The sequence below is a fragment of the Mustela erminea genome, chromosome 1 (assembly GCF_009829155.1).
Source record: "Mustela erminea isolate mMusErm1 chromosome 1, mMusErm1.Pri, whole genome shotgun sequence".
NCBI classification, from domain to species: domain Eukaryota; kingdom Metazoa; phylum Chordata; class Mammalia; order Carnivora; family Mustelidae; genus Mustela; species Mustela erminea.
In genome coordinates, this window is record NC_045614.1 from 152077013 (window position 1) to 152098967 (window position 21955).

At 44.9% G+C, this 21955-nt stretch overlaps 1 protein-coding gene and 2 long non-coding RNA genes across 11 annotated transcripts in view; 2 read left to right on the forward strand and 1 right to left on the reverse strand.

The window, feature by feature from the left end:
- The window catches only part of TFDP2 (transcription factor Dp-2), a 171835-nt gene extending 169056 nt beyond the window's left edge, over nt 1-2779 (forward strand). For all 9 annotated transcript variants that reach the window (XM_032347010.1, XM_032346992.1, XM_032347002.1 and 6 more), the window contains 2 exons: nt 1133-1238; nt 1454-2779. In XM_032347010.1, coding sequence (XP_032202901.1) covers nt 1133-1238; nt 1454-1637 — 290 coding nt within the window. In that variant the 3' untranslated portion in view covers nt 1638-2779. The remainder of the gene's footprint in view (nt 1-1132; nt 1239-1453) is intronic.
- A 9955-nt stretch (nt 2780-12734) lies between these two features.
- LOC116593152 lies at nt 12735-14468 on the reverse strand. The gene is made up of 3 exons (XR_004286778.1): nt 14104-14468; nt 13383-13460; nt 12735-13027 (listed from the first exon to the last, which is right to left on the reverse strand). It is a non-coding gene; the product is annotated as an uncharacterized LOC116593152 (long non-coding RNA).
- Nucleotides 14469-15415: 947 nt separating this feature from the next.
- LOC116593167 overlaps nt 15416-21955 on the forward strand; it is a 54658-nt gene continuing 48118 nt past the window's right edge. Inside the window, exon 1 of the long non-coding RNA XR_004286787.1 lies at nt 15416-16548. This is a non-coding gene — a long non-coding RNA (uncharacterized LOC116593167). The remainder of the gene's footprint in view (nt 16549-21955) is intronic.

Genomic DNA, 21955 nt, shown 5'->3' on the forward strand with positions numbered 1-21955 from the left:
TAGTTTGAGTTACAGAGCAAAGGATACCAGGGAAAAGACTGTATCTTTGATGAGTAATAGCACTGAGTTCTTTAGATGGCACACGAAAAGATGGTGCAGTGGGAGTTTTAGTAAAAATGTGTCTAACCTCCTTACCTGTTTCTTGTCATTTTTTTTCCCCCAGAAGGTGGGGAGAGGGGAGAGGGAGAGAGAGAAACCAAAGCAGGCACCATACCCAGTGTGAAGCCTAATGCAGGGCTCCATCTCAACCCTGAGATCACAGCCTAAACTGAAATCAAGAGTCAGCCAGACACTTAACTGAGTGACCCACTCAGGCACCCCTGTCGTCCTTACCTGTTTCTGATTTCACTTTCTTTTTACCCACTCCTGGCGTTAGCTTTTAACACCAGTCAGAGTCTTTGGTGGTGAAGACAGCAGGTGTCCAAGAATAGTGCAGCAATCACTGGGCTCTCAGCTGTCTCGAGGTCTTAATTAAGAGAAAGGAGTGGAAGTCTGTGATTGGTTTAATTAGAATTCTTCCTCACTGTAGTCTCCCTTCCCATATTTTTTTTTCCTATTCTTATGTCCTAGAGATTTCCTTTTTCCAAGCTGAAGAAATGTGGATTATCCCCAGAGCAGGAGATTTACCTAGCTCTGATTTTTTTTTTAAAGCTATTTAATTAATTATTTGAGAGAGCGCACAAGCTGGGGATCAGTGGAAGGAGAGGGGCAGCAGGCTTCTGCTGAACAGAGAACCTGATGTGGGGCTCCGTCCCAGGACCCTGTGATCACAACCTGAGCCAAAGGCAGCCACTTCACCGACTGAGCCCCTCAGACGCCCCTCACCCAGCTGTAATTTTTTTTTTTTTTAAGATTTTATTTATTTATTTGACAGAGAAAGATCACAAGTAGGCAGAGAGGCAGGCAGAGAGAGAGAGGGGGAAGCGGGCTCCCCGCCGAGGGGAAAGCCCGATGCGGGACTCGATCCCGGGACCCCGAGATCATGACCTGAGCCGAAGGCAGAGGCTTAACCCTCTGAGCCACCCAGGTGCCCCACCCAGCTGTAATTTAGATCAGGCTCATACCCTTCCTCATCTGTGCTTCCTTCAACTTACAGTGAACCGACATCTTCTGTTTCTGTTTCTCCCTACAGATATCTCCACAGGACCTTCCTGGTTAAATCAGGGACTACTTTTGAACTCTACTCAATCAGTTTCAAATTTAGACCTGACCACTGGTGCCACCTTGTCACAATCAAGGTATGTATTTTTTCTGGGTTAGAAAGAGAAGCGGTGAAGCCCTGAGCACCTCCGTGGGAAGAGCCAGGTGTCATTGCCGGCACAGGTCTTTCTGCAGCGGGTTCGGGCAGAGTGCCCCAGTGGTACCTCCTCTCCCGTGTTTTTAGTCCTACATTTTACAAAGCTTAAAACATTGACCACGTTAATGAGCTTGTGTGTTTTTAATTATTTGCTAGTGTAAACCAAGGGTTGTGCTTGGATGCTGAAGTGGCCTTAGCAACTGGGCAGTTCCTTGCCCCAAACAGTCACCAGTCCAGCAGTGCGGCCTCTCACTGCTCTGAGTCGCGAGGCGAGACCCCCTGTTCATTCAACGACGAAGATGAGGAAGATGACGAGGAGGATTCCTCCTCCCCAGAATAAAGACAGGAGAAAACCCACATTTTAATATTTGATGCTCATGTGTGTTTTTAGTGTGAGCTCTTGTTTTTGAAATGATTGCTTCAGTCTTTGCCTTTGTTTGCACTGTGTGTTCAGTGAAAACTAGGGAAACACAATAAGCAAATTATCTGAAGGCTGAGATGATTGAGATGAAAGTTCACATAGCATGAATGAAAACTCTGAATGACAGAGCCATGGATCACACCGCAAACAAAGCGGTTTTCAGAGGTGATAGAGGGGACAGCAGCATGAATGAAGCTCATTTATCTTCCATGAGTTGGGATCCTTGGGTTCCCCCACACCCACGTAACCCTCCTTAGAATCAAGATTGCTGTAGCGAATAGCCAGTGACATCACGTTTGTCATGTCTCTCTTCCTCGACTGGGCTGCTTTTTACAAGCAGAAGTGACCGTGAGAGGATCCAGTGAGGATGAGTTGTACAGCGAGGGGTGTAGACAGCAATCCTTGTGGTCTAAGGAGTTTAGATTGAACTGCTGAACTAGTTGGAAGTCTAGTTGAGGTGCTTGGTGCATCAGCTGCCTTAGACAGCTTCTAGAAAGGAACAAGCGCTAATTCTTAAGTACTTAAGTGACATTTAGAATAATTTATAGTAAAACTGAAACGATCATTATTAGCCAATGCGTTGGTGCATAGAATTTTCTAGGGCTACTTCTGGAAGCCAAAATAGAATAGTGTTTCCATGTGCATTAAATACTTTGCCAGCACTGCCTTTGCCAGCATTTGAAATCTGGAATTTTACAGAGAAGGAAATTGTATCTGTAGTTTTAATCAAAGCTATGCATTTCATATAGCTTTTTCATTTAAAACAGAACCGAGAAACAAATTCCTGTGACTGAACTGCTTGCTTAGAGTTCCCTACAGTGCTTGTATGATTTTACTCCGTGTGCAATTTGTGAAAATGAACCAAATGTCATTACTTTTGTCTTAAAAGAAAAGTCTACTTCAAGAATATGGACAGCAATGTTTTCCTGTACATGTCACCTTTTGTACATTTTCGTTTATTGAAATTACCGTATTTGGCTTATTCCTGGCTAAACTGCATTTCAAATTAATCTGCTATTCAGTGTTTCACAGAAACACGGAAGAATATTGATCACTCCAAACGCTTGGATCTGTTTCATATTGTGCAGTAAACAGTATGTTGTTCCATAGCCAAAGATGCCACTGGGAACACTACACTGGTGTAGTCACAGTTCCTGCTCCTCCAAACAAGGGAGCATGGGGATATCTGCCAGCGTGGCCAAACCCCAATCTAATTTCACAGTAAGGCCTTCAGAAGGAGCAAATAATAATGGAAAATAGCCCTTTGACTCGAATCATCTGGATTTGCCACTAGATTAATCTAGCACCTTTGGGCCCAGCACAGGCTTGTCCCAGATTGGTGCTTTTCTAAATCCATGGGGGAAGTATGGATGCCTTCTGATATCTTTTTCACTCTGCTTCCAGTGAGCCCGAGGTGAAAGATACAGCTAACCTAAAATTTTTACTAAGGCTGTGAAAACTAATACATGAGAACACACAACTTTAAGTTCCTTTGAGACAGCACTCATTCTGTCAGAAAGAAGCCATAGTGCAGACTTGGAGTGATCAAGGGGGCAGGGAGGTGGAGGCAGTTCTTAGAGAATTCCATCTCTGCCTGAGTGCAGGGGCACAGCTCCGAGGCTGGGTGGATGGCCGGAGCCCGGAGGACCGCAGAGGCTGCAGTGGGGCTCCGAGCGCTTCCAAGACATTTCTGACTCGAAGATCATCAGCTAAAAGCTGAGTAAAACTGAGTTTCCTGCCAAACTGCCACCTCCTTTACTAACTCCAACCTTAACCACCCACATCCCTATACTTGAGGGGGGCAGGCACTGCTAGCTCTTTAGTCTTCAAAATCTTTTATACAGGTTCCAAGACCTGAACTTCAACATTTGTACAGATACATTAACCATAACCATTCCTCCACCAAATAGCAGAGTCCTTGTTGGAGCTCTTGGGACACCACCCCCTTCTCTATTCTCTCTCTCTTTCTCTCTCGCTCTCTCGCTCTCTCTCTGCTGCTATAGTGTTGTAAACTGATAAAACACAGGTTTGTTTTTTTAAAAGCAACCAAAGACTCCTAACGTAACCGGTGCCCCGTCTCTGGCCCTCTCAGCATGTGCATGTGGTATTTGGTGGGAAATGGTCTCTGTCCCTCAGCAATGTATTTGGCTTCCTGCTGAGGACATCTGTTGGAGTCACCGTGGTCACCAGTACATGTCGCTCATATAAAGCCTCACCAGTACATGTCGCTCATATAAAGCCTTACCTGAGCAGAAAACTAAGTTGAGATGTTTAGAAAGATAAATTCTTTTATTCTTCTGTATCTCCCCTAAAGAGATTTTTTAAAACTTCAACACTCAGTCACAATTGCATATAGAAGTCGAAGTAACAAAATGTTGGGAAATTAGGGTCACAACATCCAGGATTCTTCATAGCATAGCCCTTGGGGTTACCTGCACATACAGACACCGCTCCCAGAAGGTGCTCATCCCACTCTGCTTTTCGGGGAGTTCGAGAGGCCTTTTTCCTCCTCGAGGGTCAGTTCAGCTGTGACCCTTTGAAGTGTGTCATGTCATCCGGTCAGTGTATTCATGCTCCCTTTAGCACTTACGCAGGGGGTGCAGCAGACCTGCCCCAGCTGGCCCGCACGCGGGGAGGGCAACACTGCCAGAGTCCATGGCAGTGATTCCGGCCCCCAGGCACCTGCCCAAGCTCCCCTACCCCCCACCCCATGAATCTGTCTCATCTACTTCATCCTTTCACGCTGACAAGGGCATGAGAACAGCTCTAGTAAGTGCTGATGTGAATTGTGCCTTATGACCACAGAGGGCGCTATGGAGGGGCAGGAAAGAGGGTGCTGACACTGGCCCTGGACAACATGACAGATGATGACCACATTTTTGGTTTGCCACAATTTACTTCTTTGTAGGAGTGGTGGGAGTTTCGGCCATTGTAGCAGGAGGAAAGAGGAGAACTCCCCTCACTGGCAGAATTTGCAGTTGTAACCACACCCTACCATATTTGAAAAATAAAGCCAGGGTCAGTCCTCAAATGCAAAATAGCTCCTATCAGATTGTTAAAATGGGGATGTTTCACAACCTTGCAGACATCTATCACTCGGCTGGCTGTTCGCTAAAACTACAACTCTTGGTTACTTGGGTCATGGAGACAGCAGAGTTGCTCCATGTATAGATGTAACTTGGGCCCTGGGGACGCAGTGGGTGTTCTTGGGGGTAGGGTTACAAAGGAAGGGAGGGAGCGGCCAAAGCTGTTTGTCTTATAACCACACTCAGAGAGAGAGTTGGGGGAGGGGGCTGTTTAACTTGATCAGTGGTTCACTTTCAGGGCCCTATCCAGCTCCCTCTCCTCAGGCATATGAATGAAGTGTGTCTCCCCAGTAGATCTGGGATGTAGGTGTTAAGATTGTACCTCCTTAGTGGTAAGTATGGAGTGGGTGTTGGACAGTGAATGTAAAGATTTAATCCTTCAATAGGTATTTGAGTGAATAAGAAACAGAAAACATTGAGAATGATCAGTGCTAAGGGGGAAAATGACAGGGTAAATAAGATGGTGGGGGGAAGGCAAATTTGGCTGAGGTGGCCAGGGAAGGCACCCCCCACCCCGAGAAAGTGACATTTGTCCTGGATCAGACAATGAAAGACTTGCCGAACCACTCTGTCCCGTAAAATGCACTTTTTAAGCATACATTTTGGAGTTTATTAAGGAATTTTTAAGATTCAAAAGAAAAACGAATTTAGCTACCAGCAGTATCCATAAACCAAGAGAAGATTCTAACTAACCCATGACATTCTCATTATTAGCTTCATCACCTTGCAGTGGAACCTATATCATAGAAAAGTAGTCACTCTTCTAGGTGTTTTCTTCTAATTTTTCAAGTGGTTAGATACTTAAAGATCTACTTTTTATATTAGATACATAAAAGATAATCTTTTACTCTGCGTGTGGATTGGCCTTAGTGGAGCTAAAGACTCCCCCAGGATATTTTCACAAATAGCCTCCGCATTTTCATGACCCATGGCAGCAGTCTGTGGGCACTGCCAGTCCTGAGTTTTTGTTTATGGGAGACCCACAAGAGTGCCTGGGGCCTGCACTGTGCCGCCTGCCTCAGGAGTGTGCCTCCCCGCCCTCTAAATCGCAGCTGGCAGTTAAAGCTTCAGGTAAGCCACACTATTACTTAAAAGAGAAAAGCCTGATATTTGCCTAAGATCTTTCCTTTTTAAGAAAAATGTAAATGCCCACATAATGGTAACATTTCTCAGGAATTAGCCCCTTCAAGGTATCTCTGAACAGTTATGCTTACGTAACTTTTGAGATCCAGTTCCCCCACATATGTCTACATTCACACTATGCTAAAGAAGAAAAAGTGGTGGACGTGCAACTCTGACCCTCCAGTTATGCCGTGGGTATGTCTGATGCATACAGAAGCATAAATGGTAGCAGACAGCCATGCATGATAGTACTGAAGACAGCAAACAGTGTGTTCGTTTCATACGTGCATTCTGTGCAGCTCTTCCTCAGTCAAGGTGAAATCCTGTGTCATTCTTATACGGCCTTTGCTTTTCAAAAAGGACTCTAGAATCCAGTGTTCTCTTGACCCTTGCTGGTCCAACAGACTGGACTTTGGGCCTCTCTGCTTAGAGCTGTGTTGGAAGCCAGCATAGATGAAACGGGCAGGACTCACCTTTTCTCCACCCAGGGTCTCAGAGAGAAAGGGAGCATCTCTTCCACCCCATTCATTGAGAAACAAGCTAAGAGGGGTGCCTGGGTGGCTCAGTGGGTTAAGCCTCTGCCTTCGGCTCAGGTCATGGTCTCAGGGTTCTGGGATTGAGCCCTGCATCAGGCTCTCTGCTCAGCAGGGAGCCTGCTTCCCCCGCCCCCCACCTGCCTCTCTGCCTACTTGTGATCTCTCTGTTAAGTAAATTATTTAAAAATTTAAAAAAGAGAGAGAGAGAGAGAAACAAGCTGAGAGCTTGACCTACCTAATATCCCTCGGCCTGTCTGGCCGAGTTTGCACCACAACCCAGAATTTCTTTCTGTGAGGGCCATAGGGCCTCCTGAAAACCGTCCCTCACTACAGTCCTTCAAACGGCTCTGAATAAGTATCAGTCCTCTGTCGCACCAAGTGCTTCACAGCGAAGGAGCACAAGTGGAACTCCACTCCTGAGTCCCCACCATGAGGCTATGGTGTCAGCTTTGGGCCCCTCTCCCCCCGGGAGACCCCAGTTTTAGACCTCACACCTGGGAAGAAACTCCTTCCTCCATGAGCAAAGACTGCCCTGCATGTTGGTCATTGATAGGAGGCTGAAGAGGCTGGTTTATTAGTGGTTCTTTCTGTACCACATTAGCTTGTTTCTGTCTGTTCTGTCTCAACAAGGAAACTCCCCCAGATCATGTTTGGGGTTAAAAACCCTTTGTTACTTCAGACTCCCCATGTCACTAATCATACATCATCTTCCGCATGCCAGGCACCACCTAGTAACAAATGACCTGATGTTTTGTTTTGTTTTGTTTTGTTTTGTTTTGTTTGTTCATAGTGGGTCAGCGTTTTTTTCAGACCACAGTTTGAAGACTTCTCTGAGCACATTGCAGTTCTGTTCCTCCTAGCAGCACAATGGCAGGTTCCACCTTTCATTAGCAACCTGCCCAAGCTCGCTGGCAGCTGCTCCACGGGCCCGAGCTCTTAGGACCATGATCTGGTACTGGGAGTTCCTTGAGGTGTTTTGTTTACCACCACCACACTTGACTTTGAGACAGAAGAGAGGCTCTGAGGCAAAACCACAAGTTTGTTCACCTTTTCCTTTGGAGATGCTTTATTCCGATCATGTGCTGTTGGGTTTGGTTTCCAGAAAATATAGTCTGCTTTTTTTCTGCATGAAGGAAACATTGTGGTGCCACATGCTTTAAACAGTTTAAACGAGAGAAGTCAGGGGAAGATGCAGACCCCACATCTGATTTGCCTAACGTAGACTTTATTAGATTGAAGTACCTAACCTAATATGATGTATTATTTTATAGCATCTCAAACTTTGTAAATAAATACCGTTATTTTTATATGGAAATTTTATAGAAGAGCTATTTCTGTATACTTAATTATTCCTGGATTTCCTGAAATTGCTTCCAGTAGATAACAAGTTCTAAGCAGTGTTCCTCTAAGGATGGTTCAAGGACCACCTGCGGCAGAATTAACGAGGAGAGTTCTAAAATGTTGCATCCCCAGGACCCACCCCAGATGCTCCGAAGTGCTAGCAGTGGGCCTCCCTGGGAAGTTGTATTTGTAATAAACTCTGAGTGATGGTTTTTGTCTATTAAAGTGTATCTTTATCCATCCTGTAAGCTTAAAAGAAGGAAAGAAAAAACATCTGAGATGAGTGTAACTTGTGCTTGAGAAAAAAAAGATCAGACTATCTATGATTTGAATGAGATGTATTATAGAAAAAATAAATAATTTAACTAATGTTGGTCTCTCATTATTAGTGGGCCGATAGCGGGTAAGAGGGTATTGTGGTATGCTGCTCTGCCCTCCCTCCTTTAGGACCAGGACACTCCATTCTTTGTGCCCCCCCCACCCCAGGAATTGCCCTCAGCAGAGAACTGCTTTCCCTGCAACTATGCCCACAAGCAGCCAGTGAGGGTACAAAAGCCCAGCTTCCTTGCTGCAATCTGGGGTATCTGAAGTGCCATCCAGTTTCGGAATTCCTCATGGAACTGGGCAGTTCCCTCTAACAACTGCATCGTGGTTCAGCTTTCCCTACTGCCCCATCCTGCTTCCCCCACTCTACAGGCGGTGGTCCCAAGAGTACCCCCCAGTACACACATGCCACCTGTCCCACCTATGGTGGAAATATGTCAGTTGCTTTAAAGGTTTGCTGTCTTACAGACCTAGGATTTTACATCTTTTTAAGGTTACTTGAGAAGATTATAGCATAATGAATCAATCGTGTCTTCACAGTCCCAGAAATGATTGACCTAAATGCAGTTTTTTAAGGGAAGATGCTTTTTTCACTTCCCTTTATACCAAACGAGGAGCACCCAGAACAGCTGAGGTGAGGAATACAAAATGTGATGTTCCCAAGTCTCAAGCAGAATTTCAAGGTTTCTGGCCTCAGGGACTGTAGCCCCTCTGCACCTGTTCAGGCAACCTCTGGCTACTTCAGGGAGAAGCAGGAGCTCCTGGTAATGGCTGTCTGCTATGTTCCTACAAGCTAAGCAGAGGACGGACTTGATGGGCACATGGATAAGAAGAAGGTGCAGAAGGGTTCGGAGCAATTTGGGGGCCAGACAGAGGTGCCAGGGCTTGAAGAGACACTAGGAAATAATTAGGGAAGCTCTCCCTTGAATGTTCATGCCCAGAAAAGGTCACTTCCTGTAAAGATTGTTACCTGAGTTTAGTATATCAAGGAATGATGGTGGCGTGGGACACCCAGTGTTGAAATGGGGAACCAGTGCCCACTTCTTTGTCCCAGGGCTTTACTGGAGTGAGCCCCGGCTGCTTTGCCCTCTGCTCCTCTTACCCCCTTGTAGCCACTTTTTTGGAGCCATTTGGTTATGTGTCTGAGGACTGGATCATTTGGCCATGAGAGCGTGCTTTAGCTCCTGCAGCCCCATGGGGGATGTTGTGAAGGACTGTGGGGAATGTCGTGGGTAGCCATCTTCCACACTGCCGACAGGGAAGATGTCTGCAGACTCTAGGAGTTGTTTACTTCAGAACGCCCTTTTTGGTGAAGGGTGCTTGCCTGAGAGGACAAAGCATCAAAAAGAAGACAGCCTCAACCAAGAGCCTCCTCCAGGAGACAGAATCCATTTGACAATCGACATCTTTTTAGATTCATATTCCTAAAAGCTGTTTTTTGCTCCCTCCCTCCTGACCGATGAACTACTTCTTTAGTTCCCTACCTCATCTGTTTTTGCATCTTTATTCGAGTGCTAGCTCCTCTTACTGCTGCTGAACCCAGAGCCACCACCAGCCTTCCCAGCTTTCTGGTCTGTCAGAAGGTCTTCATCTGCTGTTACTGTGGACGACAGCCAGATGCCTGCCAGCTCTCAGAACGCTGCCTGCTCCACTTTCCTTATGAGAGAACTTTCCAGCTCCTTGCTAAAACTTGTTTCTTGAAATCCTCTCTAAGTATAAAATGTACTGTGGTGAAGACCTGTATCAGAGTGGGTGAAACCACTCCCACTTCAGGCAAAATCAAGTTTGTCAGAAGCACTTGCTCACTTTCATACAAATCACCTTCTGACATTTCTGCCACAGGGCATAGTGACTATCACCTGATCACTTCTTGCTCACTTGCTTATCTCCCGTCTTGCTCAAGAGGCCTGTCGGAAGACTAGGAGGTTAGTTTTCTTTCATACCCTACCACTTGGCCACAGTTCCAACAAGTCAGAACTCAATGAGAAATTTGAGAAGAATGTACACGAAGCTCGGATATGACAGCCCTGGAGGGTACCACGTCCACTGGGATGATTTTCAGATACTGCTAATGTGTAAATAGACTTGTTTTCATACCTCCAGTGAATGAAGATTTGTGGTTCTTCCATCTGAACACACACAAAAAAGTGCTTGCATAGGATGTGTTTTTAAAACCTCTCGGTATTGTCTGCTTTTGTGATGTGTCCCTAGAGGAGAGACAAGGCCTTTCCCTGCAGGGGAGAGGCCAGTGTTTCTGCAGGATGGGGCTCAACCTACCTATGATCTAAAAGATGAACAGTGTGCTCAAGTTTTTCAACATTTGGTTTAAAAATCACTATTAAGGGACACCTGGGTGGCTCAGTGGGTTAATCCTCTGCCTTCGGCTCAGGTCATGATCTCAGGGTCCTGGAATCAAGCCCCACATCGGGCTCTCTGCTCGGCAGGGGGCCTGCTTCCTCCTCTCTGCCTCCTCTCTGCCTGTGTCTCTGCCTATTTGTGATCTCTGTCTGTCAAATAAATAAATAAAATCTTTTTTAAAAAATCACTATTAACAGTTAAAGATATGAATGATGAAGATGACAGATTTTTAGTTTAATAAATACTTTTGGAAATTATTTTTAAGAACCAGAACCAAACATGAGCCCAATGGACCCTCTTTCAAGTCTGATTAAAGGCATACACAGCGAGGCAGGTCATCCAACCACATTTCCTCCAGTGGGGGTAATGTTCCTCTCATTCCCCTACCTTCAAACAGACAAGCCAGGGCAGAACATGAGAGGCTGCCTGCTACTTTCACCAGGGTTTTGAGTCAGCCCCTGGCAGAAAGGTGGGGAAGGCAGGCACCTTCAAAGGTCCCAGATCTCTGGCTTCCTCACCTGTATTCAGGGATATAGACCTCCAGAGGAAGTCTTCTGAGAGAGACAGGGCTTGTGAATGGACACCAGCCCCAGTGCTTCCAGAGACAATTTCTCAAAAAACATTTCTAAAACCTCTTGGTTAAGGATCGCTACTGCAAGGGCAGCTGTGACCTCCCGGTCAGACCTGTGCCAGAAAACTTGCCTGTTTCTTGACTGGGCAGGTTAAAGACCGGCCTGGCCAAAGAAATAAGCTTGCCTGAGAGAGTTCCTCCCTCCTCCCCCGTCTCTTCCCCATTGTGAATCCCTTTGGAAAGATCTCTCAGAGCCTGGAGGGCAAAAACACCAGCAAGTTGCAGGGTTGGGGTTTGGCCAGGGAGGTGGGTGCCTGCTAGGACAGGCTGCAGCCACTCCCAGCCATCATGACAAAGGACAAACACAGAAACTGATGGGAGAAAAAATATAGGGATATACCGTTGGTTTGCAACCTCAGGGGCTTTCCAGGTGGAATCCGAAACAGCCCCCCCCCCCCTCCCGTAGCTAGAGGGCAGGGAGAAGGTAAAGAGGCAGGCCACTCCAGGTTGGTAGGTGGCAATTCTAAGAAGAAAAGGGGGCTTAACATTTAAGACTTGTCTTGGGCGGGGGCGCCTGGGTGGCTCAGTGGGTTAAGCCTCTGCCTTCGGCTCAGGTCATGATCCCAGAGTCCTGGGATCGAGCCCCGCATCGGGCTCTCTGCTCCGCGGAGGGCCTGCTTCCTCTCTCTCTCTGCCTGCCTTTCTGCCTACTTGTGATCTCTGTCTGTCAAATAAATAAATAAAATCTTTAAAAAAAAAAAAAAGACTTGTCTTGGGCGGCAGCAAGATAAATGCATCCCATACTCACTCTGCAGATCTTAAAAGTTCACAAAGAGGCCTTAACTGGGTTTAGTCACGTACACCGTGCAGATGTTCTCAACTGTAGCAAGGCTGTGTCCTTGGAGCAGCCTCTGGGAATGGGAAAGGCAAACAGAAACCCCGTTCCGCAGACATGGAAGGCAGAAGGAAGCCTGAGGGCCAGGGTCCAACTCATGGACCAGCTGGCAGTCCTGGCTTTTTGATGACCTTTCCAACTGACATACGACTAGCAGAATAAGCCTAGAAATGAAAGACCACAACATCCATATATCATCAGCCATGCGAACCAAAGAGGCGCTGGAGGGTAATGGCTGATCAGCAGTCAGCAGCTGTTTCTCCCTCCAGGTGGGCAGGCAGGGGATGAAAACTCCAGTGCCAGCTGCGGCAGTTGGTAAGCGGAAGCACAGTCTCCTTTGTGTTTTGTTTTGTTTTGTTTTTAGATTTTTGTTGCAAGACAACATTACCAATCGCGGCACTAGGAGGCCCTGACTGAGTTAAAGTACTGCTGGGTATAAATTAATGAATTGAAAGACAAACGATGAATCCATCTATTCATTTGATAAGCTGCCATTTGAGAACATTTAGTTGACATTTCTTTGCACACATGCACACACATATAAATAAACAGTCCAAATCCCTTAAAATAATCCCTATGCATACTCCTATAACGTTCCAAATTTTCTGTAGGATTTTGTCATGTTCAATAAGCAGTATTAGGGGTACCTGGGTAGTTCAGTAGGTTGGGCATCTGCCTTCAGCTCGGGTCATGATCCTGGGGTTCTGGGATCGAGCCCCATGTCGGAATCCTTGCTCACTGGGGAGTCTGCTTCTCCCTCTTCCTCTGCTCCTCCCCCCGGCTTGTGTTCTCTCACGTTCAAAATAAATACAAATTTAAAAAAAAATTTTTTTAAGTAGGCATTATTAGAACACACTCTGCCATGGACTATCAATCTGTTAACTTTCTTGGCATAGTTTTAAGTGAAAAGAGACACCCTTAGTAGGGAAAGTCAGAGTGTACTTTACACACCCTTACCTGTCATCTTCCTTCCTGTGAGGTACGGTGTGTATATGTCTGTAAGCACCCCTCTCCCTACAGCACACACATACTGTGGGTGGTTGGGGATGTCTGAAGGACCTCTATGGCTGGAACACCTGCTTGAGAGAGGAGGAAGGAAAGGTTTGCTCATAAGCCCAGGAATCGTAAGCCAGTGCCCACCCCACTTGGAAATACTCAACTTTCACTGCCAGTGTGAGGGAACCCAGTGGAAATATTTTTTCTTGGAAATTGGAAATTCTCTAACAATAACCTGGAATCAGGAACTCATTTGTTATACATGGACTTTCTTTCATCTTTGTAAATTCAGGGCCTGAAACAACAGCTGATGTATGATAACAGGCTCCCAGTCTTTACTGAATGAGTGAATGAATGAATGGAAAAGTGACTTACACACTCTCTCAAAGTTTGTTGACTTTTGGTTAGTTTTGAATAAACAAATAATGCTCTCACCTTCAGCACAGATGATCTGGGCAAAGCCTGGGTCAGTTTGAAAGATTGGCCTCTTACCACCCTGTGTTCTCACTTGTGCTGGATTGAGTCAAGAGAGGAGAGGACAGAGAAAAGTGTGAAAAGTTGCAAAGGTGAGGCATTTGCCTGGCTCAGGAAGCAATTGGGTGGTGGTAGCAAATAAGCTGATCTAATCAGAAAAAATACTGTGACTACTAGGGGGGAAGCCTAAGGGGACACCCAGACCTTAGTCACTCGGCCTCTGGTTCCTAGAGACTCAGTAGCCTTATCTTTTCTAGCACTTGTCCACCAACTCGACTTCTTTTCCAACCAAGCTGGGCCCTTGGGTACTGGATCCTTCTTCTCACACGCAGGAAGTTTACTGGTTTATTTGTTATAAGCCAAGAAGAGACTAGGGAAGTATGCAGGCTACACATCTTTGCTAAGCCCCAAGCCAGTATGGTCCATGTTTCAAAACCAAAACAGCTGCTTTATTCCCCCTCCCCCAGTCCTTTACTAGCTAGTTGTCGGCTTGCTGCCATTAACATGCTTGTTATAACTGGTAGCCACTGGATTCTTTCATACTTAAGTGTGGGCAGCTGTTAACAAGAGAACACTTGCCTGGAGAAGCCAGAGAGCATGGGAGGGAATGAGTGTTTTATATAGTCAAAAACAGATGACTAAGAACTACATCAAGAAATCCATAATACTCCCAGCTGCTTACCACATGAATTTGTAATATCTTCCCAGGAGAAGTTCTAACAGTACAGAAGGTGAGTGACCATCCCAAGGTCACGAAGAGACCAAATTACTTGTAAAGAACGGATCTTGACTCTGGAGTTCTAGCAGGAGAAAGGTCCACACCCAATCTTTTCATACAGGGAGGGAAAAGCCTTAAATGCCAGAGGGGCCAACACAAGGCATCAGGCTACTGCTTCAAGCCTGAGTTCTGAAAGGTTTGCCAAACATTCACCCCATCCTCATCTTAAGTTCAAAGACAGTCCTGTTTAAATCCCTGGTTTAAAAGGTGAACTTTCAGGGGAACCTGGGTGGCACAGTTGGTTGGGTGTCCAACTCCTGGTTTTGGCTTGGTCCTGATCTTGGGGTTGAGGGATCTAGCCCCGAGTTGGGATCCCTGCTCAGCGTGGAGTCTGCTTGAGATTCTCTCTCTTCCTCTCTGTCTGCCCCCTTCACTTTGCACCCCCGTGCGTGTGTGCTCTCTCTCTCTCTCCTTCAAATAAATAAATCTTTAAAAATAAAAGGTGAACTGAATCCAGGCATATTCAGTCAGAAACCCATTTAAAAAGGCCTGTGGGGCGGGGGGGCAGCTGGGGGGTTCGGGTCATGATCTTGGCGGCTGGGATTAAGCCTTGCATTGCACCCCCTGCTCAACAGGGGAGTCTGCGTTCTCTCTCTCTCTCCTGCCCATCCCCCAGTTCATGCTCTCTCCCACTCACTCTCTCTCAAATAAAAATAAATAAAATCTTAAAAAATAAATAAAAAGGCCTCCTGGATCAGACACAGATCCTGTTTTCCTCCTACCCTCTGCACCCATATGTGTATTACTAGGCTGAAGGAGAAACCCTTTCAGCCAGTTGAATTAGTAACTAGTTTGTAACTTGAATTAGTGACAGTCGAGTTGGTCGAGATACTTTTTCACAAACCCGGAGCAAGTCTCCTAAGCTAACCAGGGGCACTGGCTCCAAAAGCTCGTGCTGATGAGTGTAGGGAATGTGCTTAACCAAATTTGAGGACTGCTGTGGCCAGAGCATGAAGCACAGGAAGGGAGACATAATTTCCCAAAGAATTAAACTTTAAACAATAATGGGATGCCTGGGTGGCTCAGTTGGTTAAGCAGCTGCCTTCAGCTCAGGTCATGATCCCAGGGTCCTGGAATCGAGTCCCACATCGGGCTCCTTGCTCAGCAGGGAGCCTGCTTCTCCCTCTGCCTCTGCCTGCCTCTCTGTCTGCCTGTGCTCGCTCGCTCTCTCTCTGTCTCTGACAAATAAATAAAATCTTAAAAAAAAAAAAAACTTTAAACAATAATAAAAAAGTAAGAAATATAGCACCAACTACCAGGCACTATTTTAAGTACCTAGTCCTATTTTACAAACCAACACTCAGAAACAGAGAGCCTGAGCAAGGGGCTGAGAAAGGATTTAAACGTAAGTTTAAAAGTTGTGAAAATTAATAAAAGAAAAACTCATTTAGAATGAAGTCGGAGGCCAGGATGGGCAGTTCTCATGCCCTACTATTCCCGATGATTGCAGACCCAACAGGGAGAGGGCTGCTTGCAAGTCAATAGCACTTTACTCTCCTTCGCTACATTTAAGAAAAGGTTTTTCTCCTCCACCTTGGCAACAGCCCAGCCAATGAGAGACCGTCACAATCAGCCAATCAGAAGCCAGTATACTGTGACCTCTCCGTTTAATCCAACGGACTTTTCGTTTGTAACAGCCCTTCCCAACTGTCCCCTTTCCTCTATAAAAGAGCTTTCCTCTCCTTTACTGTGTGCACTTTGCTATGGTTTTGCCAGTACATGTTCGTTCTGGGTGTGTAGTTAGGATGGTTGCACAGGATAGAAGAGAACAGGAAGGTAAACAGTGTTGTCAAACGGGGGGAAGGCGCTGCTTGTAAAGACATGTACACTAATATCAAATCGGAATGCTGGATTCATGGGATCGGAAAGTCTGGAGTGAAGACCGTTGTTTTGCAGCGTGGGCTCTAGTAAAGAGACAGAGAGGGCCCTGGTCTGTTATAGCGTCTTGCCGGCTTCAGTTCCACCTTCGAGCAGGGCAGCCTCCACTCTGCCTCTTTGTCTCGCACGTTTCAGAAGAGTCTATGAAGGTGAAGGTGGTTAGCGCTACACTGGAATGTTGAATTCTGAGGAAAACCTCCTAAGGAACCAAGTCCAGCTACATATGGCCAGAGGACAAGTGCATGTGCCTTGGAGGCTAGGATGTTCTAGTCTGCGCAGGACTGAGGAGAGACCCAAAGCACCAGAGTGCAGGTTTCTGCCCTTGAGGGGCTGACCGAGTCCCAGCTAAGAAAAAATACGCACTTGGAAGACTTGAGATTTAGCATCACAAAGAAGCAGGAACATTCAAGTGTAAACTCAACACTCAACAAAGAAGCAGAGACTAGCACTGGGCAGGCCTCTGAACAGCGGGTAGGTGAGCTTTGAGCCACATGCCTCTGGGGCAGGTCGTGGGGAGACACATTGCGGGCCAGGGCAGTCAGAGCCTGCAAAAGAACCTCCCATTTCTGAGATCCCATCATTATGAGAGATCCATGGAAGATGGTGAGGTAGTATTTGGAGGGGTTAAATGGTGCCTTTAAAAAAGGCCATCATCTAGAAAATTGGATTAAGTGTGTGTACCAGAGCTCGGGGCATAGACGGTGACCATTTCCTCCACTGCGCAGCCACCCTTAATCAGAAGGTTCCTTGAGGAAGGGACATCCTATTAGGGAACCTGGACTGAATCGCCCCTGGAAAACCAAGTGGCACGTGGAGATATTGGAGGTTCAGAGGTTTAACACCAGTGGACTCAGGAGAGTGATCTCCAAAGGCCTGAGTCCTGAGCACAAAGGAGGTGATTTATACACCTTTACTTCCATTTATGTGGCACTTTCGCGCCCGGGACAGGAAGGGCAGGGGGGAAAATCCGGAACATCTCTGAGACAAGGACTGATATTCCCCGCCCCCGCTCCCCTCCCCCCCCCCCCCCCCCGCTGGCTTGGTCAGCCATTTTAGAACACACATTTTCCTTATCATGCAAGAAACCCCACTGGGATTATAAAAGAGAACATGGGTCAGTGGCTGCGGTTTGCATCCGCAGTTTCTTCACCCCAGGGGTAAGCCACTAGTTGGGGTTCCTCTAGTGAGGCTGTCACAGGGGCATGGGCCCCTGGAATCTGGCTGATTCTTGGGGTGGGGGGGGAGGCAGACTATTATGGAACCACTTTCAGATAGCTAATTAACAAACTGCCTTGGATGGATTCTGAGACAGCCCCTCTTTAAAATAGCTGCCTCTCCGAGGGATCCAGATGATCATCAAAGTAGCGTAGATGAGGTTTTCAAAGTACCCTTGCACCGCTTTTAAACCATAATGTCTTGGTTTCATGTATTTGCAACTTACTTATAAACATGTTGGGGAAACTCATTGAAAAGCCATGACTAAAAAAAAAAAAAAAGAAAGAAAAAGCATGACTGTCAGTTGACCCATGAGCTGGGCCTTTGCTCCTCTCCCTTCCTTCTCTGTCCTTGAAATGTGGGTTCTCTTTGCTCCTGGAGGCTGCTGCAAGAACAGTGCCTTCAGATAATGATGTGTTGTTGAGAACACCTGCCAAGTATACGTGACTGAACCTACTTAGGTCCTTTAGATAAACTTTCAATATTTGGCACACAGGTATGGGGATTCACCTCTCTTGCTGCCTCCCAAGATGAACCTTAAAATTAAGATGCCTTTGCTTATCAAAACTGCCACCTACCAATCTGGAGGGGTTTACATCTTCTTTTGGCCTCTCCCTGCTCTCCACGTATGGGGGCCAGTGTCCTATTTCACCCAGAAAGCTCTTGAGATTACGAACCAGCAACATCGCAATATTCATTTCTAATGAATATGGATTTAAAAATTCTGCCTGCTATACAGTCTAATCTTGTCCATTGGAGTCATTTGTTAAGGATCTGATAGAATCTTCTGCAGTCTTCTATTGTTTTAGAGCAAAAATTTCTTTTTTTCCTATTTTTTAAATCATTAACACACAGTATATTATTAGTTTCAGACATAGAGTTCAGTGATTTATCAGTTGCATATAACACCCAGTGCTCATTACATCACGTGTCCTCCTCAACGTTCATCACCCAGTTATCCTGCTCCCCCCACCTACCTCCACTCCAGCAACCCTCAGTTTGTTCCCTATAGTTAAAAGTCTCTTAAGGTTTTTCTATTTGATTTCATCTTATTTTTCCCTCCCTTCCCCATGTTTATCTGTTTTCTTAAAATCCACATATGAGTGAGATCATAGGATAATTGCCTTCCTCTGACTTATTTGCACTTAGCGTAATATCCTCTTCTTTCATCCATGTCCTTGCAAATGGTAAGATTCCAATTTTTTGATGGCTGAGTAGTATTCCATTGTGTATATATACCACATCTTTATCTATTTGGCCATTTGGGCTCTTTCCATACTTCGGCTATCATGGACATTGCTGCTGTAAACATTGGGGTTCCCGTGCCCCTTTGGATCACTACATTTGTATCTTTAGGGTAAATACACAGTAGTGCATTTGCTGAGCTGTAGGGTAGCTCTATTTTCAACTTTTTGAGAAACCTCCACTCTGTTTTCCAGAGTGGCTGCATCAGCTTGCATTCCTACCAGCAGTGTAGGAGGGTTCCCCTTTCTCCACATCCTCACCAACATCTTTCATTTCCTGACTTGCTAATATGACCCATTCTGACTAGTGTGAGGAGATCTCTCATTGTGGTTTTGATGAGTATTTCCTTGGTGTTGAGTGATGTTGAGCATTTTCTCATGTGTCTGTTGGCTGTTTGGAGTCCTTTGCAGAAATGTTTGTTCCTGTCTTCTGCCCATGTCTTGATTGGATTATTTGTTCTTTGGGTATTGAGTTTGATAAGTTCTTCATAGATTTTGGATACTAGCCCTTTATCTGATATGTCATTTGCAAATATCTTCCCCCATTCTGTCAGTTGTCTTTCGGGTTTTTTGACCGTTTCCTTTGCTGTACAAAAGCTTTTTATCCTGATGAAGTCCCAATAGTTCATTTTTGCCTTTGTTTCCCTTGCCTTAGGTGATGAGTCTAGCAAGAAGTTGCTGCAACTGAAGTCGAAGCGGTTGCTGCCTGTATTCTCTTCAAGGATTTTGATGGATTCCTTTCTCACATTTAGGTCTTTCATTCATTTGGAGTTTATTTTGTGTGTAGTATAAGGAAATGGTCCAGTTTTATTCTTCTGAATGTGGTTGTCCAATTTTCCCAACACCATTTGTTGGAGACACTGTCTTTTTTCCACCTAATATTCTTTACTGCACTGTTTTAGGTTAGCTGACCACATAGTTCAGGGTCCATTTCTGGGCTCTCTATTCTGTTCCATTGATCTATGTGTCTCTTTTTGTGCCAGTACCATACTGTCTTGATAACTACAGCTATGTAATAGAACTTGAAGTCCTTAATTGTGATGTCACCTGCTTTGGTTTTCTTTTTCAATATTCTTTTGGTTATTTGGAGTCGGGTCTTTTCTGGCTCCATACAAATTTTAGGATTATTTTTCCCAGTTCTGTGAAAAAAAAGTTGATGGTATTTTGATAGGGATTGCAATGAATGTGTAGATTTCTCGATGTAGCATAGACATTTTAATAATATTTGTTTTTTTTTTTAAGATTTTATTTATTTGACAAAGACACAGCAAGAAAGGAAATACAAGGAGGGGTAGTGAGAGAGGGAGAAGCAGGCTTCCCCCTGAGCAGGAAGCCCAATGCAGGGCTTGATCCCAGGACCCAGGGATCATGATCTGAGCCCAAGGCAGATGCTTAATGCCTGAGCCACCCAGGTGTCCTAGTATTTGTTCTTCTAATCCATGAGCATGGAACATTTTCCCATTTCTTTGTGTCTTCCTCAATTTCTTTCTTGAGTATTCTCTAGTTTTCTGAGTATAGATCCTTTGTCTCTTTGGTTAGATTATTCATAGGTATCTTAAGGGTTTCGGTGCAATTGTAAATGGGACCGACTCCTTAATTTTTCTTTCTTCTGTCTTGTTGTTGTTGTATAGAAATGCAACTGATTTCTGAGCATTGATTTTATATCCTCATACTTTACTGAATTCCTGTATGAGTTCTAGAAGTTTTGGAGTGGAGTCTTTTGGGTTTTCCACATAAAATATCATATTATCTGCAGAGTGAGAGTTTGACTTCTTTGCTTATTCTGATGCCTTTTATTTCTTTTTGTTGTCTGATTGCTGAGGCTAGGACTTCCAGTACTATGTTGAATAGCAGTGGTGATAGCAGACAGCCCTGCTGTGTTCCTGACTTTAGCAGAAAAGCTCTCAGTTTTTCTCCATTGAGAATGATATTTGCTTTGGGTTTTGCATAGATGGCTTTTATGATATTGAGGTATGTACCCTCTATCCCTACAGTGTGAAGAATTTTGATCAAGAAAGGATGCTGTACTTTGCCAAAGGCTTTTTCTGCATCTCTTGAGAGTATCATGTGTTTCTTGTTCTTTCTTTCATTATTTTATCACATTCATTGATTTGTGGATATTGAACCAACCTCGCAGCCCAGGAATAAATCCCAGTTGGTCATGGTGAATAATCCTTTCAATGTACTGTTGGATCCTACTGGCTAGTATTTTGGTGAGAATTTTTGCATCCATGTTCATCAGGGATATTGGTCTGTAATTCTCCTTTTTGATGGGGTCTTTGGTTTTAGGATCAAGGTAATGCTGGCCTCACAAAAAGAGTATGGAAGCTTTCCTGCCATTTCTATTTTTTTGGAACAGTTTTAGAAGACTAGGTATTAATTCTTCTTTAAGTGTTTGGTAGAATTACCCTGGGAAGTCATCTGGCCCTGGGAGATTTGTTGTTTGTTGGGAGATTTTTGATTACTGTTTCAATTTCCTTGCTGGTTATGGGTCTGTTCAGGTTTACTATTCCTGGTTCAGTTTTGGTAGTTTATACTTCCCTAGGAATGCATCCATTTCTTCCAGATTGTCTAATTTATTAGGCATATAGTTGCTCATAATATGTCCTTATAATTATATGGTCTCCCTGTTGGTTGTTCTGATCTCTCCTCTTTCATTCATGATTTTATTAATTTGGGTCCTTTCTCTTTTTTTTTTGATAAATCTGGCCGGGGGGAACTGTCACGTTTTCATTTTCATTTGTTCCCATGTATTTTTTAAATTCATGTTTAATTTCCTGGTTGACCCATCCGTTCTTTAGTAGGATGCTCTTTTAACCTCCATGTATTTGTATTCCTTCCAAATTTCCTTTTGTGATTGAGTTCAAGTTTCAAAACATTGTGGTCTGGACATATGCAAGAAATAATCCCAGTCTATTGTACTGGTTGAGACCTGATTTGTGACCCAGTATGTGATCTATTCTGGAGAATGTTTCATGTGTACTCAAGAAGAATATGGATTCTATGGCTTTAGGATGGAATGTTCTGTATTTATCTGTGAAGTCCATTTAGTCCAGTGTGTCATTCAAATCTCTTGTTTCCTTCTTAATCTTTTAAGATGATCTGTCCATTGCAGTGAGGGATGTTAAAGTTCCATACTATTATTGTATTATTGTCAATGTGTTTCTTTGATTTTGTTATTTTTTTAACATTTTATTGATTTGTTTGACAGAGATCACACAAATGCAGAGAGGCAGGCAGAGAGAGGGAGAAAGCAGGCTCCCTGCTGAGCAGGGAGCCTGATGCAGGGCTCAATCCCAGGACCCTGAAATCATGACCTGAGCCAAAGGCAGAGGCTTAACCCACTGAGCCACCCAGGTGCCCCTTTGATTTTGTTATTAATTGGCTCACATAGTTAGCTGCTCCCATGTTAGGGGCAT